The sequence below is a fragment of the Microcaecilia unicolor genome, chromosome 5 (genome assembly GCF_901765095.1).
Source record: "Microcaecilia unicolor chromosome 5, aMicUni1.1, whole genome shotgun sequence".
Classification (NCBI taxonomy): Eukaryota; Metazoa; Chordata; class Amphibia; order Gymnophiona; family Siphonopidae; genus Microcaecilia; species Microcaecilia unicolor.
In genome coordinates this window covers 104,186,097-104,211,381 of record NC_044035.1, presented here as the reverse complement: position 1 = coordinate 104,211,381, position 25,285 = coordinate 104,186,097, and the positions used below count along the sequence as shown (strand labels likewise).

The following is a 25,285-nucleotide window of genomic DNA, read 5'->3' as shown; positions in this document are numbered from 1 at the left end:
CAGGAGGGAAAGGAAGCCAAAAGCAGACAGGGTTGGAATTAAAACAGAGGTGCCCACAGGTACGCAGACAAGACAAGGCTGAAGTGCAAGTAGCTGACCAACACAGACAGAGAGCAGAGCAATGGCTGAAGCTCCAGTAGCTGACAAACACAGACAGAGAACAGAGCACTAGACAAGAGCAAACAGAAGTGCCACAGGCACACCAACTAGAAGCAAGGCAGAAATGCAAACTGCATTCAAACTAACATCGACCTTTGGAGATGCAAAGGCCCTGAATGCAAGTATACCACTTCCTTATAAAGACTCTCACGGATGATGTCACCTACTGCAGGACAGGAGCAGGGAACACACTGACACCAAAGAGAGGCTTGGAACACACAGGAAGTGAGCACACAGGAAAGACAGACAGGAGCCATCTTGGAAGCTGAACATCGGGAAATAAGGTGAGTAAAAGAGGAGTCACGACCACAGTCATGACACTCTACCACTTCAGGGTTCTGATACAAAGCATGGATTTCATTAATGAATTAATCCCCTATACCATACCTCTCTAACACTGCATATATTAACTCTATCAAAAACGTTTTCCATGGTAAAGCTTGTTAACAAGGAAGGTAAATTTTTACTGAGCTGTCTCTAGGGTTGCTAGGATTTTCTAGACACTGGTCAGACCCTGTCTGTCTGTCATATACAAAAGCTTCTTGTGGTTCTTCTGGGAGGGATGGGATTACTCAAGCAAGTCTGTTAGCAAGAACTTTAGTAAGTAGTTTAGTTTTCTAATTGGATGGTATGATTCAGGCAATAATGGTATCTTTCTCAGGTTTAGGAATTATTGATAATTTGAGCCATGGTTAAAATTTCTGGCAAAGGTTTTGTTGCTATGACTTCATAAAACATAGGGGCTCAACAATATGTTTCTACAAAATTTTATAAAACTTTCCTCAGAATCCATGTGGCCCAGGGGTCTTATGGAAAAGACTCTGTTGAATGGCCCACCTTATCTCCAACTGCAATTGGTGCAGCAAGTATATCCCTATACTCTCCATCCAGTCTAAGCACATCTATATTAGAAAAGTAGATGTCACTATCTGTCGCGTTCTCGAGGGCCTCGGCATACTGTCAGGTCCTCGAGGCAGGACTGGAGTTCGTGAGCCCTTGGGCCACTGCCGAGGAGCGGCAGCGGCAGGCAAGACCACCTTGGAACTGGATACACAGAAGAGCAGTACTGGAACTCTGGACTGGAGTAGTACAAGGCAGGCAACTAGAACAGACGAAACAGAAACAGCTTCACTGCACTTAGCCACCGTTCCTCCGGAGTTGAGCTCCGAAGTGCAGGTGGCCGGCAGGACTTGCAGGATAAGGCAGGAACTGAAGATCCAGAGGACCCACCCTGGGTCTGGAATACACGAGGGAGACAGGGCACGGAACTAGACTAGGACTGAGAGCTGCACGTAGCCGCTAAGCTAGAACACAAGACAGACTATGAAGACAAGACATGCAAGAGCTTAGCAGGAGCAAGGACTAGGGCAATGTGCAAGCTAGGCAGAAGGGGAATCAGGGAATACCCACCGGGTAACCCCACTAGCTAGGTAGCGGCAAGATACAGGATCAACACCCTGGAAATACACACTAGCTAGACAGAGACAGGATGCAGGATATACAAGCAGGGTTCAGGATAAACACACAGGATGTACAAGCAAGGTTCAGGATGTACACTCAGGATATATAAGTAGGGTTCAGGATATACACACAGGATACACGTAGCTAGGCAGAGCGGGGAACCGGGTAACCTAGCTAAGCAAGAAACAGGATTAAGGGTAGGCACCAAAGCTGGGCAAAGCAGGGCTCAGGGTTAAGAGAGAAAACCCGGAATAACAGGCCAAGGGTCTTGGGCTGAAGCTACAGCAGCTCCACACACAGCCAGAGAAATAAACCCCAGCTGTAGCTGAGTAGCTCCGAACCCAGGCTGAGAACAAACATAGACTGAGGCTACAAACACTGGTGAAAGCACTAGAAAGACTAGGAGTCCCCAGACACACAAACAGAGGGGCAGAGCCCACCCGGAAGGACTAGCAGTCCACAGGTACAGAAAGCAAATGGGTAGGAACCCAGAGACAGGCTTAGTAGCAGCCCAACAGAACTCTCACTAACCTGCTGACCTTTAGGCATGACACCATGACCCTGACTGCAAGCACAGCACTTCCTTATGAAGGCTCTCACTGATGAGTCACCAGCAGCAGGACAGAAGCAGGAAGTACACTGACCCCAAAGAGAGGCTTGACACACATAGGAAGGGAGCCCACAGGAAAGACAAGCAGGAGCCATCTTGGAAGCTGGCAAAGAGCTGGTGGCAGCCATCTTAGATGCTGGCTCCCCAGAGAGGCATAGCACACACAGGTGAGGTCTAGAGAAGCAATCAGCACACCCGGACAGAGACAAGACTAACACAAAGACAGACAGAAGCCAGCAGAGCTGCTGACCTCCAGAAAGTAGGTAAGGTTGAGGGTGGTCATGGCCACAGACGTGACACTATCCATTTATGCTTCCAGTGTCATAGAATATGAAGAAGTAAAAAAAATAAAATAAAACTCTAAAACCCTTGCTAATTGGTCTGTTCTCTCTGAAGCACCCTGTCTGTTTCTTAGAATACACCTGTGTGTACGTCTCAGGGTTTTGCTAGTTTGGTAAGTGTTTTCCCACTAAGTTGGGACCAGTTCTAGATTGTCTAAAATAGAAGTTACAAAAAATACAGATAGGTTTTGTTCATAGAAATACAGGGACATACTGAAATATCTCTGTACCACTGTGAGAATCCTAAGTAAGATTTGGAATGCAAGATGAGTCGGAAAAGACATAAAAGGCATTGTGGAAAGATAGCAACCAAGAGGATACAACACCATCACTGTACAAGCTGTATCGATGGCATAGAGATGAGCAACAAAGTAGTGGGAGATTTACTTGAAACACTGACACATTGTGGGATAGGGGTATTACATATTCATAGTTAAGTATAGAGTGGTGTGCTGTAGCTTAGGATTTAGTGTGCTCCATGTCTTTCTGGTTGAGGCTTTCAATTGCAGTTCCAAAGGAAAACAAAAAGATTCTCAAATCTCAAATTTCATTATAATCATTAACCAGTCTTCTAAAAAAGTGATTTGTAGGACATAGTCCCCAAACATCTTCTATGCCATAGTCTACCAAAAAAAGGGGAGGGGGAGGTTAGCAAGTAGCCTGTTTTCTACCACCACCCATTATGATGTCTTAAATTTTCACTTGCAATAGAATTCATCACAACCTGCTGGTAGGTATTAATAAAAATCCAGTTTAGCAGAAAAACTATCACAGATTGGTTAAGGTCTTATAGGTCTATTTTTCTCTAAATCTGAAGATCCTTCTCCAATATCTATATCTAAATACCAATAGTATAATCCATTAAAATTCTAGGGACAATAATCAGATTAGTAATTTTAAGGTACATATTGAGGCATATTTTCAAAGCACTTAGCCTTCCAAAGTTCTATAGGTTTCTATGGAACTTTGGAAGGCTAAGTGCTTTGAAAATATGCCTCATAGCCAATATAGGTAAAAAGTGCCTTTTCTCTCTTCCTGTGATTTGTTCATTATATCCCCTGATCACGAAAGAACCAACAGCAATTCAGAGATTCAAAGTTACCCAGTTCCCAGCTGGAGATAATGGTCAGGATCAGACACTCAATTTCACACTGTCCAAAAAGCTGTAGCCTGGAAGTGGGTAGCTTGGCATTTCTGTAATTCTTGTACATTTGCTGGTTATGAGAGAGATTTGCATCTAATAGAGGTGACAGGCATGCAAATCTGTCCCCCTTGGATTATGTTTCCTTGGTTGTAACCTCTTCTGGACAAATGTGCTTTTTGGAACAGCCTGATATAATACAAGTGAAACAAATAAAGAAACAAACAAACCAAAGAAAGGCTGAAAAGTGAAAATGAATAGCAGCCATGATCAAGGTCTACAGGAGCATGAGTGGAAAAAACTAAACCATGAATAAGTGTTTGTTTATTCTGTCAGAAAATACTAAGATCAGAGGATATCCAGTCACAAAGGTAACAGTTTCAAAATTAATATTTTTAAAAGTCAGTCACCGGGGCATGAGTAATTGTGGATTATTCCTGCCCCCATCACCTCCTGAACCTCTGGGATGAGTTCTGGGTGCCAGGGAGGGGATTTGGAGTTGGGGGTGAGAGGATGGGATGCATACCAGCACTTTGCAATGGGATAGATTTGCACCGCCTCCTTGGTATGCAAATCAATCTCCTGTATATTCATGGTGGATATCCTGAAAACTTGACCTGCCTGGGGTCTTTGAGGACTGGAATTGCCTACCCTGATATCAAGGAGGTTTAATGACAGGAGGTGGCATGAGCCTTTTTGGCCCATTATGTGGGCTGAAGCCAGTAGGAGGAGCTTTTTGCCCTATCAGTTATATTGTTTTGGGTTTACCAAGATGGCAGCAGCTGCATTGGGGAAAATTAAAACCTCCTTGGCTGGAGTGAGTGGAGATTGTCTTTAGCTTTGTGACATCAGGCTGTCTCCTGTCATTAAACCTCCTTGCCTGATATAAACTAAAAAGAAAACAAAAGATGGAAACCCTCTTATCTCAGGGGTTTTCAACCCTGTCCTCATGGACTACATGGCCAGTCAGGTTTTCAGGATACCCACAATGAATATGCATGAGAGAAAGTTGCATGCAGTGGAGGAAGTACATGCTAATACATTCATACATATTCATGTTATATATCCTGAATACCCAACTTGCCAGGTGGTCCCTGGACTGGGATGAGAACCACTGCTCTATCCTTTATTGATGTCCTCTACCCATGTACACAATCAAACATTTCTACAGCTAAATGTTTTTTTCTAGCTGTGCAGATTACAAGATAAACAATTATTTTCTGGAAATGTAATCAGATTTGCATGGGAACTTAAAAAAAAAAAGTAACTCCTAGTGTAGGGGTTCTCAACCAAGTCCTCGGAACATACCCAGCCAATTAGGTTTTCAAGATATCCACAATAAATATACGTGAAATAAATATGTATGCACTTTTTTGTGGGTATCCTCAAAACTTGACTGGCTGGGTGTGTCCTGAGGACTGGGTTGAGAATCTCTGTCCTAGTTCAAGTGTCCTGCTCTTCAGTTGAAGAAATAACCTACAATGTAACCATATGGCTCTTCCCATGCCCGATATAGAGGTAGAGGGACTCCAAAAGCAAAAGCTCAAAGGCAAAAAGCACAAGTGTGTCTCAGCTGTACTTTATTGATCAGACCCAACACGGTCCGTGTTTCAGCAATCAAATGTGTGCGTCACGGGTCTTCAAACTTGTCTATGAGATTGACGGCAACCAGTGCTAGAACTGTCATTCCATATCATCAAGCTGATCAATCCATAGACTGGTGGGTTGTGTCCATCTACCAGCAGGTGGAGATAGAGAGCAAACTTTTGCCTCCCTATATGTGGTCATGTGCTGCCGGAAACTCCTCAGTATGTTCTCTATCTCAGCAGGTGGTGGTCACACACAGCAGCAGCTCTGGCTAGGCCTCCAAGCCTAATTTTTAGGTTTTGTTGAGTGCCTGGGGTTGAGGGCTCTTCTTGAGCAAGTGCAAACCTGGTGGTGCCAGGTCCCTCCTTTTCTCCCCACTCCCGCTGGCTCCGTTAAAAAAAAAAAAAAAAAAAAATTTTTGAACGTCCTTAAAGGCGTTTATTTCGACGTTTATTTAAGCGTCTATTGCAGCTACTCACTGGGACACCAGGTCGTTACAACTCGGAGCGGACAGCAGGTAATTTTTACCTTTTTATAGCGGGCAGGGGGTTCCCCGATTCTTCTCCTCGTGGCATATGGCGTCGGAAGGCGAGGGCGCAAAGGGTCGCTCCCCGGGTCGCTTGAGCGCTTCTAGAGGGGATGCGGGGGTCTTAAAGCCTGATTCGCCCTTGTTGGGTGACAGTTTCGTGACCGATGAATGTCCCGGTCCTTCCTCCGGCGTGGCGGTTTTTCCCGCCATAAACGCCCATCCCCCGCTCCTCGCCTCCGCCATCTTGGCCGGCCACGCGGCTCGGACGGCTTCTTCTTGGGCCGCCCTTGAGGTTGGAGACATTAATGCCATGAACGCCCTTAATTTGGGCGACGGCACAGAAGCGGCTAAAGTTAAGAGCCGTTCTTCCCGCGCGGCTCCTTCGCGGAGTTTCGCGCCGGACGCCATTTTGGATGCACATCATGTCTCTCCCCCGCTATTGCGAGCGCCGGTTGAGGGTGCGTCTAGGGCTGTTGCCCAGGCTGCGGAAGTGCACAGTCTGGGGGGTTTCTCCCCCGAGTTTGTTTTGCTGCTGCATCAGGCCTTCCTCATGCACAACGCTGCCCCTGCTCCCTCGTCTGGTAAAGAGGTTGAGGTTCCCAGAGGTAAACGCCCTCGGGTTGATTCCCAGGCCTTGGAGGAATTTGTCTCCTCCGATGTAGATGAGGGCAGCGTGTCTGAGGTCTCCCAACGGTCCTTTGCGGATTCCTTGGAGGAGACGGATCCCCACTCGGATGGAGCGGATGACCCCTCTGCAGCGCGGCTTTTTAGCCCAGAGGATTTGCCCAACCTGTTGTTACAGGCCATGGACACTTTGAAGATTTCCTCTCCGGAGGACGTCTCTCCCTCAGCCCCTGTTGGCTCTGCCATTATGCTGGGGACGAAGCGCCCGCCTAGAACCTTCCACGTGCATGATGCCATGCACACCTTAATTTCGGCTCAATGGGATGTCCCAGAAGCGAGCCTTAAAGTGGCTAGGGCTATGTCCCGCCTCTATCCTTTGGCTGTGAGTGAACGTGAGGCCTATCTGTGGCCTACCGTGGATTCTTTAATCACTGCGGTGACTAAGAAAACGGCGTTGCCGGTGGAAGGTGGCACGGCCCTAAAGGACGCCCAAGACAGAAGATTGGAGGCGGCCTTAAGGTCGTCCTTTGAGGCGGCTGCTTTAAGTTTGCAGGCCTCAGTTTGCGGCTCCTATGTGGCCAGGGCGTGCCTGACTATGGTGCAGCGGGCTTCCCCCTCGGATCATTCCTTGAGGGCTGATTGGCCGGCCCTGGAATCGGGCTTAGCCTATTTGGCAGACTTGCTGTATGATGTCTTGAGGGCCTCAGCGAAAGGCATGGCTCAGACAATCTCTGCGCGGCGGTGGCTTTGGCTGAAACATTGGTCTGCTGACCACGCCTCTAAATCCCGCCTGGCTAGGTTGCCTTTTAAAGGCAAGCTGCTCTTTGGGGTCGAGCTGGACAAAATCGTGACCGATCTCGGCACGTCTAAGGGCAAGAAATTACCAGAGGTCAGGGCTCGGGCTAGTACTCGTCCCGGTACCTCCAGAGGACGGTTGCAGGAAGCCCGTCGGTACCGCCCGGGCAAGTCGGGTTCCTCTGCCCCCTCTTCCTTCAAGAGGAATTTCTCCCCCAAGCAGCATTCCTTTCGCAGAGACCGCCGTCCCGGAGGTGCTCCCTCCGGTCCTCCCCCAGGGTCTCGTACCCAATGACGGGGTCTTGGTCCACGCCCCAGTGCAGATTGGAGGACGGCTGTCCTCGTTTCTGGGCGAGTGGACCACAATAACTTCAGACGCGTGGGTGCTGGAAGTCATCAGAGACGGCTACAAACTAGAGTTCTGCCGACCCTTAAAAGACGGGTTTGTACTCTCTCCCTGCAAGTCTCCGGTCAAAGCTGTGGCAGTGCAGCAGAACTTGGACAATCTGATCCGCCTGGGCGCGGTCGTTCCGGTGCCAGAAAGTCAGCTTGGCAAGGGACGTTACTCCATTTACTTTGTGGTACCAAAGAAAGGAGGTTCTGTCCGGCCTATCCTCGACCTCAAAGGGGTCAATCGGGCCTTGAAAGTGCGGCACTTTCGCATGGAGACTCTCCGCTCTGTTATAGCGGCAGTGAAGGCAGGGGAGTTCCTGGCATCCTTGGACATCAAGGAAGCGTACCTGCATATTCCCATCTGGCCTCCTCATCAACGCTTTCTGCGTTTTGCAGTCCTGGGACGACACTTCCAGTTCAGAGCCCTCCCTTTCGGGTTGGCTACTGCTCCGCGGACCTTTTCCAAAGTAATGGTGGTCATCGCGGCCTTCCTACGAAAGGAAGGGGTACAAGTCCATCCTTACCTGGACGACTGGTTGATCCGAGCCCCCTCTTATGCAGAGTGCGGCAAAGCTGTGGACCGGGTAGTGGCTCTTTTGAGCTCCCTGGGATGGATCATCAACTGGGAGAAGAGCCAGCTGCGCCCGACTCAGTCCCTGGAGTACCTGGGAGTTCGATTCGACACCCGAGTGGGCAGAGTGTTCCTGCCAGACAATCAGATTGTCAAACTTCAGGCTCAGGTGGACCAGTTCCTAGTAGCCTCTCCCCTTCGGGCTTGGGACTATGTGCAGCTGTTGGGCTCTATGACGGCCACGATGGAAGTTGTGCCCTGGGCCAGGGCTCATATGAGACCACTTCAACACTCTTTGCTGCAGCGCTGGACTCCGATGTCGGAGGATTATGCTGTGCGCCTTCCCTTGGACCCAGCAGTGCGCAAGGCGCTGAGCTGGTGGATGCAGACAGACAAGTTGTCTGCGGGAATGCCTCTGGTGACCCCAGAGTGGATTGTCGTCACAACGGACGCCTCGTTGTCGGGCTGGGGAGCCCACTGCTTGGGAAGGACAGCGCAGGGGCTCTGGTCTCCTGCAGAGGCAAAGTGGTCTATCAACCTCCTGGAACTCAGAGCCATTCGGTTGGCGCTTTTGGAGTTCATTCCGGTACTGGTGTTGAAGCCTGTACGGGTCCTGTCGGACAATGCCACGGCTGTGGCCTATGTCAACCGCCAGGGAGGTACCAAGAGCGCCCCTCTAGCCAAGGAGGCTATGAATCTTTGCCAGTGGGCGGAAGCGAACCTGGAGCAGCTTTCAGCGGCCCACATTGCCGGAGTCATGAATGTCAAGGCGGACTTTCTCAGTCGCCATACCTTGGAGCCCGGAGAGTGGCAGCTATCTGCTCAGGCGTTCTTGGACATCACGAAGCGCTGGGGCCAGCCGAGCCTAGATCTGATGGCGTCATCGGTCAATTGCCAAGTGCCGCGCTTTTTCAGCAGAGGACGGGACCCTCGATCCCTGGGAGTAGATGCTCTTCTCCAACAGTGGCCGACACAAGAGCTTCTCTATGTGTTCCCGCCCTGGCCCATGTTGGGCAGGGTGCTAGACCGGGTGGCAAGGCATCCCGGCAGGGTAATCCTGGTGGGTCCGGATTGGCCCAGGCGTCCCTGGTATGCGGTCTTGATCAGGCTCTCAGTCGACGATCCTCTGCGGCTGCCAGTGGAGCAGGGCCTGTTACATCAGGGTCCCGTGATGATGGAGGATCCCTCCCCCTTTGGTCTTACGGCCTGGCTATTGAGCAGCAGCGTCTGAGGAAGAAGGGCTTCTCAGACAAGGTCATCGCCACTATGCTGAGAGCGAGGAAGCGCTCTACTTCTACTGCTTACGCCAGGGTTTGGCGTATCTTTGCAGCGTGGTGTGAAGCAGGCTCACTTTCTCCCTTCTCTGCTCCAATTGCTTCAGTGTTGGCGTTCCTGCAAGAAGGTCTGGAGAAAGGCCTGTCGCTCAGTTCCCTTAAAGTCCAGGTAGCGGCTCTGGCTTGCTTCAGGGGCCGCCTGAAGGGTGCTTCCCTGGCTTCGCAGCCAGATGTGGTGCGCTTTCTCAAGGGAGTTAATCACCTGCGCCCTCCTCTGCACTCAGTGGTGCCTGCGTGGAATCTCAACCTGGTACTAAGAGCATTGCAGAAGCCGCCTTTTGAACCCTTGTCGAGGGCATCTCTGAAAGACCTGACGTTGAAAGCAGTCTTTTTGGTGGCTATCACTTCAGCCAGAAGAGTTTCCGAGCTCCAGGCGCTCTCATGTCGAGAGCCTTTTCTGCAGTTCACTGAGGCAGGAGTGACTATTCGCACAGTGCCTTCCTTCCTGCCCAAGATTGTTTCTCGCTTCCATGTGAATCAGCAGCTCTGTCTCCCTTCCTTTCGTAGGGAGGACTACCCAGAGGAGTACTCTGCTCTTAAATATCTGGATGTGAGACGAGTCATCATCAGATACTTGGAAGTGACCAATGATTTCCGGAAATCGGATCATCTGTTTGTCCTGTTTGCAGGTCCTCGTAAGGGTCTGCAGGCTACTAAGCCTACAGTGGCAAGATGGGTCAAGGAAGCCATTGCAGCGGCTTATGTGGCCGCGGGGAAGGTGCCGCCTATCCAGCTGAAGGCTCACTCCACGAGAGCTCAGGCGGCCTTGATGGCAGAGGCCGGATCCGTCTCCTTGGAAGAGATATGCAAGGCGGCAACTTGGGCTTCGGCTCATACATTCTCCAAGCATTACCGTTTGACTGTGGCTGCACGGGCGGAGGCCCGGTTTGGAGCTTCAGTGTTGAGGTCAGGGATTTCAATGTCCCGCCCTGGGTGAGTACTGCTTCGGTACATCCCACCAGTCTATGGATTGATCAGCTTGATGATATGGAAGGTAAAATTATGTATAATCATACCTGATAATTTTCTTTCCATTAATCATAGCTGATCAATCCATAGCCCCTCCCAGATATCTGTACTGTTTTTATTCTGGTTGCATTTCAGGTTCAAGTTTAGTCTTCAGTTACTTCAGAAAGACTTCGTGTTCAAGTTTTTTCACTTGGATTCTTCAAGAGTTCAGACGAGTTTGTGTTACAGTGAGCTGCTGCATTCCTCTCCCCTCCGTTTTACGGGGCTGGATTGAGACTTAAAATTCTGCCGGCACTCCCTCCCGCTTCGTGCGGCTGTAGGGCAGCTTTGTACCCCTCCCGCTTCGGCGGTGTTAGGGTCAGTCAGCTCCTCCCGCGGTTGCGGTTGCAGGATAAGCCAGATCCCCCCGCATCGGCGGGTGTGGTGTCCCTCCCCCGCTCCGCGGGGATGAGCTGGACGGATTCCCCTCCCCCACTTGTGTGGGGATGAGCTGGGTTAATTCCCCTCCCCCGTTTCGGCGGTGGTGAGCTGGGCAGAGTGTCCCTTTGTGGGTGTAATTCTCTAAGTGCTGAGTCCTGCGGATGGAGCTTTGATATCGACATACTGAGGAGTTTCCGGCAGCACATGACCACATATAGGGAGGCAAAAGTTTGCTCTCTATCTCCACCTGCTGGTAGATGGACACAACCCACCAGTCTATGGATTGATCAGCTATGATTAATGGAAAGAAAATTATCAGGTATGATTATACATAATTTTACCATTTTCCACGTCCAGTCGCAACGTTGCAGGAAATTGAAAGCTCCGGCACTAGTTGCCGTCAATCTCAAAGAAAAGTTTGAAGACCCCTGATGCAGGGATTTGATTGCTCTGGTCAATAAAGTACAGCTGAGATGCTCTCATTTTTGAAGACTTCTTTGCTTTTTGTCTTTATTTGAGCTCTTTCCATGTCCAGAAATATCTGCAACTTCTGCCCACAAAACATAAAGGGCCAGAAGGGCAAAGTGACTTGCATTTTGCGTGAAAATAGCACAAAACCACTGGAAGTGCTTATAATCGCCTAAATGCAGGTTATGTGAAAATGTTCACATTAGTGTGCATTACCTGAAAAAGGTTAACGAGGAAGCACTTACCAACTCCTATGTTAACTCTGCATTAACCAGTTAGCGTGTGCTAATGTGAATACTCTAGCTGGTTAACACTTCTGTGTCCATTCTCCTCCCATATGCCCCCAGCAAATAATATTTAAAGAAAATATCTAACACATGAGTTAGAGTGCGCTGACAGGCAGACTCCTACAAAATGCTTTAATGCATGTTCTGGTAAGCTTTTGTTCTGTGTTCAGTGCGTGTTAGTGCTTAACGTTTAGTAAAAGGGCCCCTTTATTTCCTATAGTTTTTTTTATCCTGTTTGATTCTGTGCTATCCTCAACATGTAATGCCACCTGTCCAACAATTTGGTTTGCCTTGTTATTTTGAAATAATTTGTATCCTGGTATCACACACTGTCCCACTGATTAACTTTCATCTACTAGGTCTCCAAAATGCTGGTTATATTTGTATTTTCATTCAGTGTCTTACATTCTAACTCTCCAGTCTTAGTTTTTAGACTCTGGTATTTACTTACAGACAATTTAAAGTATGTTTTTAAAATTTATATTCACAACCTGTCTAGCAATTGATTGTATAATAATTATTTCTGTCAGTTCTTTGTTAAAATAAATGTACCCTGGCTACTTCAACCTTTATTAGAATTTTCTAACTTCTCCATTTTGACAGTTCCCCCCTGAGTTAGTTTAAAAGTTGCTCTATGCCCTTTTTAAATGTGGTTGCTTGGTTTCACCCTGGTTAAGATCCTTTTGGAATAGGCTCCCTTCATGCTTTTCTTTCCAGCAAAAGAAAATGCCAATATTCACATACAGGGTCACCCTTAAGAGATGAGATGATCAGTGAGGGACCTATCCCACAATAAGCCTGCAAATGGTCACAGAATCTGTGAAAAGGCAGCACTTGCAAGTCAGTTCCTGGGGTGCACTTTTGGGAAAAAGAAGTCAAACTGCTACAAATCCTTACACAGAAACAAAATTCTAGCAAAATACCTTGCCTTGGTCACATATGTAAAATATGGATATGCTTTACCAAATACAGAATAAATGACCACATATTAGAAATTGATACAGAAATATACAGAAATAAAAAGCTGAACTAGAAACCTTAAGCTGGACTCTTCCTGCAGTCTGATGCTGGAGACATAGAAACAGAGGTGCATTTCCTCCTGTACTATGCTGTATGCAAAGATATCAGAGATGTTGCACATTCAGATTCCCAAATGTGGCATATTCAGATCACTAAACCAAAACTACTTTAATCATCTGGGCAACTCATCCTCTTTAGCTGGCATGTCACTCATATTTTGCAGGGGCTGATCTATTATGTGCTGGCTACAGCATTCACCTCCACATTCTCTTCTGGGCCTGCAGGGATTGACTGAACACAGTACTTCTTCCCTGGGAACACACTGTATGTGTGCATTTGGGGAGTGCCGAGTCTGAGCTCTGTTTTTAATACTTGGGGACCATGGATCAATTTTAATATGTAATGGAAAAGATGCCAGTACTCAATACCACAGAATAGTTCATGAAAAAAACCCCTAAGTTTCCCCTTTCACAAAATGTCACACCCAAATATAAAGCCTTCTTCCCTGCATCATTGTTTTATTCATGTATTGAGACTTTGGAGCTCAGCCAGTCTCTGGAATTCTATTCTTGTAATAGCAATTCTGAGAATCCTTTCATTGAGATTCAGAATTTCAATTTTCTACCTGAAAGCCTAAAATAGATTTCCAGGACCTTCCTACTCTACCTTCCTATGTTGTTTCTGCCTTCAAGTACCACAACAACTGGTTCCTTCCTAGCATACTGTAAAAGCTATCTAAGTGATGTGTGAGATCCTCCACTTTTGCACTAACAGGCAGGTTACCAAGTGATCATACATATTCTACAGACCCATTAACAACATACAAGTCGGCTATTTATATTCCCATTCCTAATGATTGAATCACCAGTGGCAGTTGTAACTCTTCCTTCCTGGGTACATACCTCTGGAGACACATCCTTGGTGTGAGTGGTTATCGCATCACATAGAAGATAGGTCCTTGCTTGCAGAATTTCTTTCTGCGACACTGAGGTGATGCTTATCCTTTCAAGGGGCCTTGCTTTTTCAAAGGATTATAGGTGCTTCCAGAATAGATGTGGGATTGCTTTACATTCTACCTTGGCTTCTCCTAGTCTTCTACTCTAGCCTCCAGAGATTAGACTCATTCTCTGAGGGTCAGGAGCTCTTTGTACCAAGTACACACATTCAACCTCTCAACTAGTAGATAATCATACATATGGCATTCAGTACAAAGGACTGAATCTCCCCCATTTTGCTGCTGGACTGCTGTCTATATTTTAACGTTGAGTTGTTTGGGTGTGGAGGATGCCCAATGCCTTACATTTATTTGGGCTACATTTAGGGGTGTAGTTTTCAATGTGGGCTACCATTAAGATGTGTTATTTTAGTACAGGCCCTATTTTATGCCATGAAACTTAGTTACTAATAACTGCGGTTAACAGTAAAATCACAGTAATGATAGTCCACACTGATAACTTCCCCCCTTAGTCTGTTGCTAAAGCCAATGTTACTGACTTATGAATGTAAATTTCTGCCTGACTCTTTTTATGAAAAAATTGCCTCCTGTCTTAGATAAAGGTCTGTAAATTAAGGAATGTGCCCAGGGTGATTGGGAAATAGGGAGGGAGGGTGGGAGTCCAACACCGCTGATTACTATGTTATAGGAAAAGCACTGTCACTCACAGCAAGACAGTACCCTTTAGTAAACCCTTTTCTTCAAACCTGTTTCACACACACTGAATTGAACAATCTTGCTATTTTAATGTATGACCTAAGTCCTGCTCACCCACCAGTAGATGCAGCCTCTCATCAGTTTTCTTTCAGGTCCAGTGATTCAGCATTCTTCATGACACCTGTTAGTTGTAGTGATTAAACCAGGAGTTTTTTTAGGAGCTCTTTTACTAAAGCTTAGCTTAAGTTATCTGCAGCAGGGCCCAAAGGAATAAAATGGGCCCTACTACAGATAACTCGAGCTAAGCTTTAGTAAAAGACCCCCTTAGGTTTTCTGCTTTATTAGGAATACAATGTACAGAAACTACAGAAAATAAATAACAAAAATCTAAAAATCTTGCATTTTTATGCAAACAGTTCTGTTTTATCTGGGAGTTAGAACATGGGAGCGTGTCATTCACTTCTAGAAAGTTTCTATTGTTAGCTGTATGTTTTATCATGTGCTGTTGAATTTCTTTTTAGGTTGAACTAGAACACATTGCACCAGATTGTCGGTTGGGTTTCAAGGCTGGTAGACCTTTTTCTGGTGTGACAGCTTGTATTGACTTCTGCGCCCATTCTCATAGGGATACACACAACATGAACAATGGAAGCACTGTGGTATGTGTGTATTAATTTGGTTTTACTTTGCACTTTTATTGAAATCATTCCATAAGTTATATGTTGTTTCCCTATTCAGTCTTATCTCACATACATTATACTACAATTGCATAGGGGCTTATTTGTTGAAGATGTGGCTCCATGACGGTCTGCTGAAATGTTAAGGCAGTTCTACAGTCATTTTTATTTGGAGAAACATCTGTATGCATGGAACCAAGTGGAATCCGTTAGCATTAGCATTTGCAAAAGAAAGTAATTAGCGTGGTTTGTTTGTTTGTTTCAGGCTCAGGTTGAAGTACACTACGAAATCTTCTGTATGGAAAGCAGTGTTTTCATTTTAACATTTCTAATGATTTGACGTGTATTTCTGTGTGAGATATGTTTGAGGCGAATAGTAGACCATGTGGCCTGTTCAGTCTGCCCATCCATACCATCTACTATCCCTTCCTTTCCCTTAGATCCTACATTCAGATACAGTCTTTTTCTCTACCACCTCCACTGGGAAACTGTTCCACAAATCCACCACCCTTTATGGAAAGTAATATTTCCTTAGATTTACTCCTGAATTTATTCCCTTTCACCTTCTTCCTGTGTCTCTTCATTTTAGAGCTTCCTTTCAATTGAAAGAGGCCACCTCCTTTTGTATTTAAACCACAGAAGTATTTAAATGTCTCTACTCTTTCTTATCCTGTTCCCATACATTGTATATTGAAGACCACTGACCATTTTATTAGCCACCATATGAACATACTCCATTCTGTTGATTTCTTTTTGAAGGTGTGGTCTCCAGAATTGTACACAGCACTCTAAATGAGGTCTCACTAGAGACTTAGACTATCTTCTCTTTTTCCTGCTTGGAGAAAAATACATTGTACAGAGAGGTAGCAATGTATTTCCTGTAATCAAGGGGTTCCCAACCCAGTCCTCTGGACAAACCTAGCCAGTCGGGATTTCAGGATGCCCACAATGAATATGCATGAGGTAGATTTGCATTCCCTACCACCATTGTATGCAGATTTATCTCATGCATATTTATTGTGGGCATCCTGAAAATCTGACTGGCTAGGTGTATCCCAAGGACTGGGTTGAGAACTTCTTCTCTAAGCAAAGACATTTCAAATTAATTCACATCCAGTCCACATCCACAGTTAAATAGATAAATCTGGCTCCTAGTACAAACCAGTACAAGATTCCTGCTGTTTACATTTCTGTTTATTATCTATGGCTTGTTTATGTTTTTTTTTTTAATTTTTAAGGAAATACGTAACCAAAAAAAGCAGGTAGAACACACCATAAACTAGCCAAAAACCCCCAAGAAACATCATTTGGCACATCAGCTTTCTTCTTGTAAACAGCACGAGCATGTATCTTCCAGCCCCAAACTTTATCCGATAAAACCCCCTCCCATCCTTCCAGGAATAAGGTAAAAATCTTCTGTTGGCTGAAACAAATAGAATATAAAAAAAATTCACTAACATCAAGTGTGAGTATACTGCAGACTCCACCATTTCATGAAAGGTTTCCATATTTTATAATAGCCATTTTGAGGCCTATGTGCTGCAATACATTCCATCCTAGGTAGTTCAAACACTTTCTAAAAATTGTGCTTTAAATCATAGGTTTGTACTTTAACAAAAGAAGATAACCGTGTAGTGGGGACAATGCCAGAAGATGAACAGTTACACGTGCTTCCACTTTACAAGGTCTCCCAAACAGATGAATTTGGCAGAAAGGAGGGACAAGAAATTAAGATAAAAACAGGGGCGATACAGGTGCTGAGAGCTTTTCCTAGAGAAGTACGAATGTTGGCTGAGCCCCTGAGATCGGCAAAGAAGAAAAAAGTAGGAACCAAGAAAGTTGCGGCTGACAAACATTCGAAAGCAGGGAAGCTGAAGAGTGGATCACCAGATAAACGTGGCAAAACTCTTCAGCGTTTAGGTAAGTGGAACTTAATCTGTTTTTAATGATATGAGCAGATATTCATTATGCATTTTCTGAAAATAAAATCCTTATAGATGTAAGTGTAAATAATGCATGCTATCCCTTTCACCATAGAGGAATATGGTGATCCACCATAAAAATGAAAACATGCAAATGGTTTGAAGTTTCACTTGATTGTACGAGGTGTAGAAGACTTTTTCTGTTAATTCTTAAATTTTCATTAAATAGTTTGCATTTACACTGGGATGTATGTTTTTTTTAATTTACTTTCTTACTTTTGAATTTATTTTCAAGGGAACAAAACTACTCCTTTGCAACACCTCTCGGGAATAAAGATGAAATCTCAAGACTGTCTCAAGTCAATGAAGCGTGCTGAAAGCTCTCTTAGTAAAAGTAACCAGTGTGCCACGTCCACTCCATGCAATGGTAATAGTTTACATCCCCATCCCTCAGCAACATCCACATGTGTAAATCTTCCTCATAATGATTCTATTTCTAATGGTTGTTTGGAATATAGCAATGGTCTGCACAGTGTAGCCCCATTCACAAAATACAATGGTGATTTGTCAGCTGGAGATGGTGTTTTACAGAGATATTGCATGAATGGGGTACCAGAAGTGTCAAGTGCTAGGCTATCTAAGCACAAAGTCCAAGGCCCCTCGGACTGCATAATTGACCAGGAGGCATTTGACAAGCAAAATTGTCGACCCCAGCTCCCAAACTTCTCTTGTCCTCAGTTGATTAGCTCCTGCAATATGTCATCTCCACTGAACACTAAAGCAAGGCTTACAAGTAGAAATGAAAGTCAGGTGGAACGGGGCGAGTCATGTCAAGATGCAGACAGTGTTCCTGAGATCAAGGTGGAAGAAGAGGAGGAGCAAATAGACAGGCTGGTGCCACCAGCAGCGCATGGAGAAAAGGAAGAGGAAATGTGGTCAGATAGTGAGCACAATTTTCTGGATGAGGACATTGGTGGTGTGGCTGTGGCACCTTCACACGGTTCCATCCTGATTGAATGTGCACGTCGGGAACTCCATGCCACCACACCAGTCAAAAAACCCAACCGCAGCCATCCCACTCGCATCTCCTTGGTCTTTTACCAACATAAGAACTTGAATGAGCCAAAACATGGACTAGCAATTTGGGAAGCCAAAATGGCAGGGAGGGCAAAAGAAAGGGAAGCTGCAGAAAGATTAAGAGGCGAAAGCATGACTGTGAAACCCTGTAACAGGACTACAAAACCAACAACCCAGGAAAGCAAAGACATTTTCTGTGAAGAACACAAGCTGAACCAAATTCCTTCCCGCAGGGCATTAACAATTACTCAAGACAGTGTCATCACGGTGTCTTCTTATGCTCTTACCCAGGTGACAGGGCCCTATAACCATTGGATATAGGTTTCCATAGGTGATATACTGCCTTGTGCAGTACCGGTTTGTTTGTTTGTTTGTTTTTTTTTACTGCACTGTGTCTTCTTAAAAGGTGCTGTCAAAAGGAGAAAAGGTGCTGTCAGAAGAAGATTTTGCGTAACGTTTACGGTAAATTTACTTCAGCCATTTTCATGGCTGAGGTTTTAAACAAAAGGTGACTAAAACTGTGACTTTTATATCTTCCCATATGGTGGTGCTCAAGCACATTCAAGCAAAAAAGAAAAAAAAAAAGAAAAAAAGAAATATATATATATATATGTATACAGAGAGAAAATTTTGTAGTTTAAATGCATTACATGACAAAATTGCATGTACATTATGAGCCTTCATAGTCCTTTGGCTTACTTGAGGAATTTATATTCTGGTGCTTTAAATGAAGTCTGTTTACTGCAATTTTACTGTAAAAAAAATCACTTTTAAGTGTTTTAACTGGTTCACCTTTATAATATTAAGCTATACAGTTTTTAGTTCTACACAGCTTCTGGTGCTCAACCACATGGAACAAAGAATAAGCTAAACTATTACTGCGAGGTGACATGGGTACAGTAACTTCCAACCGTCGCTGGAGAAGTCAGGTGAAGCGTTTTTATTTCTGAAAAGAAATAATAAAATTCTATCTGTTGTCCTCAGATATTGCATTTTTAAAAACTTGTAAATATGTCTATAGTGGTGGTTAGAAGCTGTTTTTAAACTGTAAAAATGTATTTTAAAAGCACTTTCTATTTTTTAATTTAACTTAAAATAGCATAGTGTAATTTTGTTGGTTACTGTTTGTCTATACAACAAAAATTAAGAATTATTTTGTGGAATTTCCTTATTATTTACATCTGCATTTTGTATACTAATAGAAATTAACCATGCACATTATTGGGAATAAGTATCATCAGTCTTAGTATTGATGGTAGACATTAGGTAATAGATTATTGTTGGTTTTTTAATTTTTAAAGATTTGAACTGATTGTGATTCATTTGAGCAAAAAGGCAAAGAGGGGCAAATGTTTTCACTAAACTCAAGTATCATGATGTTATGTGTCCTGGTGCTTTGAATCCCTCAGAGGTGCGATCAGTCATAGGATTAAATGCCCCTCAGGTTGCCTTACTCTGCTGATCTGAAAAATGATAATAAAATATTTTGATATGAAAAATAGATGACTTTAGTGTTAGGAAATTACACAGTCCCCGTGGAATAGAATTAGCTGCAATTTTTAGTTGAGCTGTACAGCTTGGAGAGATTTAAGCATTTGGAATTTTCACCAGACAACCATAATGTTTTCTCAGTCCAAGGAGTTTATAGTTCATCTTTCTGTTGTAAAATTTAAGAGAAGGAACTTGATTTATATTGTACTTTACTATGAAAATACTTTGTATCAATGCAATGTATGTAAATGTACCTTCTGTTATTTCAGTTATGAAATATTACCAAATGAATATACTGCTATGTTTCTTAGGCATTAGAAAAAAAAAGTGCTGGAGAACATTTGGGCTCAATTTAGCAACAAAATATTTGTTCACTTTTTTTGGTATACTAGCTTGCTCACGGCTAAACTACAGAACCTGACATAAGCTGTACGCTTCTCAGTTTCACTGAGTTTTTACCAATGCTAGCCCTGCTTTGGCCAGTGGAATACTATTACATATGCAGAAAGCCATCTGCTGTGATAAGTTGGTAATTGTCCTCCAGAATAAATCGAGGTGAGACTGAAAAACAGCATCATATGGACACCCTTTGACGGAATTAAGATGATACTGTGTCTCCTGTAGTGTCAGTTTCAGTCCTTCTGGCAATGAACAGTTGTGATTTGGGTGATAGAATATTTGCTTTGGACTGGATTTTCAAAAGAAGGGAAATAGATTGGCAGAAATTTCTCTTTCAGAGTTCTGTTGTTACATCTGGAGGAGGCCAACATTTATGAATTTATTAGTTTCATACTTTATAAGCCAGTCCTTATGTAATCAACTGACATAGCTTTAATAGGTCAACCTTTGTCAAACTGAAGTATAATTAAAATGCGTTTTTATAGTATTCATAGATCATAATGGTGGATATTGTTGGGAATGGCAAACTACAACTACATTTGTTACTGAGAAAAGTCACCATTATAGCACATATCCTTTAAGCACATTTTTATACCCAGAGGTAGGATTTAGATGTTCTGAGTATCTATTTAATAGTTTGCCACGATTTTGTAAATCTAAACCTTATAAATCCAGTTAAAGACCTCAATCCTTACCCCTCATCCATTCAATCATGTAGCTACTCCTGAAACAGTCTCATCATACCCACCATGCCCCCTTGATTCCAGATTAATCCAGGCTTCAACTTGCACTTCTGCAGAGCCTTTTCTTTATTCAGTCTTTTTAAAGAATAACAATCAAATCTTTTGAAATGACGCAAGATTAGCATTCATTTTACCAATTAATTGCTCATTTCAGGTGGTTGGTTTGATTAAACTGTGCCACTCTTTAAAGAGGTCCACATTTATTTTCTTTCAGTGTCTTTATTCTTTTTCATTGGGTTATATTGACATCTAACACAATTTCCACATCCGTCTCTGCTTTCCTTGTAACCCTATGGAAGCAAGGATTAATGGTATTGCTGGGTCAGTCTTATGTCTGCTACGTAATTGGACACTCTGGGACAGGATGGATTTAATGGCTAGATGTTGCTAGAACAGCTGGGGATATGTACCTGTTGCTGTACAGCTCCAACAAAAGCAGAAACTAGAACTATTAAGCCTACTAAATGTAGCAGAAGTCAAATGATTTATAGGTGGAAGTAATGTAGATTCATTGTCTCTGACACAGTCATACCAGAATGTTACAAGTTATTGCTAGCTCCTTCTTTTAGCCTATGATTAGAGTTCCATTCTCTGGAGTAGAAGAACACACCCTCACTGGGTGGTATTACTAATGAGCTCAATACTCAAAAGGGTTTAACTGGGCAGTGCCATTGAGTATTGCCTATGACCACTCAGGCACTGTCTTAGTTAGTGCTGGGGTGGCCCAGGGTCAGAGCTGGTATTTAACTGGTTAGCGGCGATATTCAGTCCACTAACTGGCTTAGTAAGCGGCTTAGAACAGCAAAAAGCCTGTCCTAACTTTATCCACCAAGCTAACCAGGCAGTGGTTTGAATATTGGCCGGTACCTGGTTAGCTTCTGAGTGACCGCACATACCCAGAAAATATTCCAAAACCAGAGCCTGGACACAGCCCTGCATGGAATATCCCAGGTTAATTCAGTCCCAGGTCTATACGCAGTTTAAAAAATGTTGACCACTGTGGGCTGAATATTTGCCTTAGTATGTTCAGCCACATCTGAGTTATTTCAGATGTGGGCCCCTTCTGCATTTCTCTTTCATCGATATCTTCTGAGCTGTAAATCTTCCCAAAATACCTACTTAGAAAGCCAAACCACGGCAGCTGAAAGAAACTGATGACCACCAGCTCTTCAAGAAATCCTTAAAGACCTTTTTATTCCAGAAAGCTTACCCCACTGCCAATACTTAGTCCTAACCTTCCTCATATCGACTGAACCCGCAAGCCCACCTGTCCACCGATTGCACCAACCTCGTCATGCACCCTTGTCTTACCCTCATGTTCTTACCCCTCCCTTTGATTTCTTGAAGCTGTACCCACCCTGAATTGTAACCTTTTGTAATGTTGTAAACCACATTGAGCCCGCTCTTGTGGGATAATGTGGGGTATAAATGTACCATAAATAAATAAATAAACTTATTTTGTAGGTCTATGAGGGGTTCTTTTACTAAGGCATGCTGGCATTTTTAGCGTGCGCTAAATGCTAGAGACGCCCATATATTCCTATGGGCATCACTAGTGTTTAGCATGCACTAAAAATGCTACTTCACCTTTGTAAAAGAGCCCCTGAATGATTTAAGCACACCCTTCTGTTCTTGTTTCTTATATTTAATGGAAAAGCCTGTTCCACATCTTTTAGAATGGGTTCTTAGCCATCTTCTCCTCTTGATTCTTCCAGACCGAGGCCTCCCTAGAAAAATGTACAAACTTCTGAGCCGTCTATTCCCTGTTGTCTGAGAGTTTTCAGTAACTTGAGTCCTTATTTAAATTATTCTTCTGTTGGACTACAACTGATAATATAAAAGAGTTTTTCAGTATTTCATTTCCTCTGTCTACCAGTCAGGCCTCCATCAAATTTATTTGGACACATTTATAACATGACAGCAAATATTCATTATTCTTTTTTGAAAAAATTAGTGTTAGGAAGGGAATCTTAAAGTTGTATGCTTGGAAGTCATCTACTTCATTAGATATTTAGGGGCGTAATCATCAGTGTGGACTACTATTAGGATATGTTATTTTACCATTTTATACAATGAGACCTAGTTACTAAGAACTAGGATTAATAGTAAAATAACCCGTCTTAACAGTAGCCCACTTTATAACTTCTCTCCTCAGAGTGTTAAGAAATTTGTGACTTTTGTTTGTTTTGTCAGTCCTTAGGCATCACAGCAGCCCAATTTATTGACCTGTTTATTCAGAACATCAAACTGGGATAATACTTATATAAGTCAACACTAACAATCTCCATTAACAATAGGATCAAACTTTTACAGCAAAACCATCTCCAAAGATCCCCAGCACAACAGCTTTTTTTCATGCATACTTTCCCCCCATGGCCTCCCCCCCTATCTTCCACAGCATTCGTGAGATGCCAAATGGGATTAAACCCATTATCCTTGTCTTGTGCACCATGCCTCGGATGTCTCCTAGTAAAGCCTAATCATTGCATGCTTGTTCCTGTTGAGCAACAACAGGAGTAAAGGAGTAACAGGTCCTCACAAATAGGCAACAGCAAAGGGTAAAAGAAGTGAGGTCCAAACAGACAAAGAGGCCCACCAGTAAAGATAAATCCATTTTATTAAAAATCAGTTTTTAAAAAGACTCGACACGGCCTTGTTTCGGTGATAGGCCTGCATCAGGAGTCTGTCGAAATCTGATTGGCAAGGGAGTGAAAACGCAGTTCACACGCTCATAGCATGAAACACTGCTTAGAAAGAACTGTATGCAGTACATATATGCTCTTCCAAGTCGTCCACATCGCTTTGACCCTTCAGCCCCAGGGCCCCCTTTATCATCTCACAGCCTACTCCATACTTCTAGCTATAATGATATAGACAAGCGTTTCATGCTATGAGTGCACGCACTGCATTTTTGCTCCATTGCCATTCACACTCCTGATGCGCAGGCGTATTGCCGAAACACACACGTTGAGTCTTTTTAAAAACTAATTTTTTAATAAACTGGATTTATCTTTACATCTGGGATTCTTTGCTTTGACTTATTTTACCCTTTACTGTTCCTTTTGAGTACCAGCCCTTGAAGCATCCCAAGTTGCCAAACTGTCCCATCCTCCCAACCCATACAACACCCCCCTCTCCCCAGTACTTTGCTTCTATTATATTAATAGGATCTACAAAAGAAAGAGCAGATCACCAAACGTAGGCTAGACTAGAAGTTTCAAGTCTTTATTGCACTACAAAACTGTGCCTGACATGGCCACATTTCACCTATAAAGTCTGCGTCGGGAGCAATGACTGGAGGGACATTTTGGAGGCCACTTACCCTTGAGTGCTAGTTCTATAGAAAAGTGTTCATTTGTTAGTCTCTCTCAAGTTGTTTGTAGGCGAAATGTGACCATTTCGGGCACAGTGGTGGTGTGCTACAATAAAAACCTTTAAACTTGTATTCCAGTCTATATTTGGTGGTCTCCTCTCTCTTCTGCTGACCCAAACACTGCGCCAATTCCGAGTTACTGCCCGGCTACTGCGTGGCCTTTGCAGTAATTTCATTTTTGGCGTGCGTCCGCTACGTGCGTTCAAACCTTTTTTTAATTTTCTGGCATTTGGTGCATGTAGGTCATTACCACCAGGTCAATGGCTGGCGGTAAGGTCTCAGACCCAAAATGGACACGCGTCAATTTTCATTTTGCTGCATGTCTATTTTTGGCAAAAAAAAGACCTTTTTTACAGGTGCACTGAAAAATGATTCTGCGCGCACCCAAAACCTGCACCTACACTACCGCAGGCCATTTTTCAGCGCACCTTAGTAAAAGGACCCCTAAGTGACTTGCACCAACAAAACAGAGCAACACCAAAGTAGACACTATGAAGTTCAAAAGAGTCTTTATTCAAACAAGTTTCGCTAATTAGGCCGCATCAAGGGTAAACATAAACAACTATCCAGGGTCACACAAGATTTACCCTGGCAGTGAGACTGAGCATCCAAGATGACTTGAATGCAGCTTCTTTTCCACAGAGGGCAGAGCAAGAGCTTCACATGTTTTATGTGACCCTGGTTAGTTATGTTTACCCCTGATGCAGCCTAATTGGCGAAAAGTGGCCACGTTGGGACTTGCCTGAATAAAGACTCTTTTAACAGTGTCTGCTTTGGTGTTGCACTGAATATCATCAGACAGCCCTGGACAAGTGATTTAAGTGGCAAAGAGCCGCTTCTGAACGGTTAAATCACTTTGAATATTGACCCCTAAATATATTTCCCATAAACACACAACGAACAAAATGTTTTGTATATAGAACCCCCCCCCCCCCCCCCCAAACACACACACACGCAGTTTGATTTTCATATGACCCAAAAGCCTGGAAGTCCTGAGCTGCCATCATTAGTGCTACTTCATCTTTTCCAGTCAAAACTTTTCATTCTAGGCAAAAGCTATTCTAGATGTTAATCCAAAGATGGAAAATTGCACTTGAATTACTCCTAAAAAGGTGCTGTAGCCTTTCTGCTCCCTGTTATGGCAGGTATGTCATCCTTCTCTTTGTCAGTAACTAAGCATGTGAGCCAAAGACTAGGTTCAGTTCAGTGATGCAGAAAAGATAGAGAAGAAATAAGCTACAAT

The 25,285-nt window shown here is 44.0% G+C and overlaps 1 protein-coding gene across 1 annotated transcript in view; it reads left to right on the top strand.

Moving 5' to 3' along the window:
* Nucleotides 1–18,577, top strand: part of TET1 (tet methylcytosine dioxygenase 1) — a gene marked incomplete at its 5' end in the record, with an annotated part of 110,832 nt that extends 92,255 nt beyond the window's left edge. Inside the window, 3 exon segments of the mRNA XM_030204971.1 lie at nt 14,882–15,019; nt 16,639–16,957; nt 17,255–18,577. Coding sequence (XP_030060831.1) covers nt 14,882–15,019; nt 16,639–16,957; nt 17,255–18,357 — 1,560 coding nt within the window.
* Between the last annotated feature and the right edge of the window lie 6,708 nt (nt 18,578–25,285).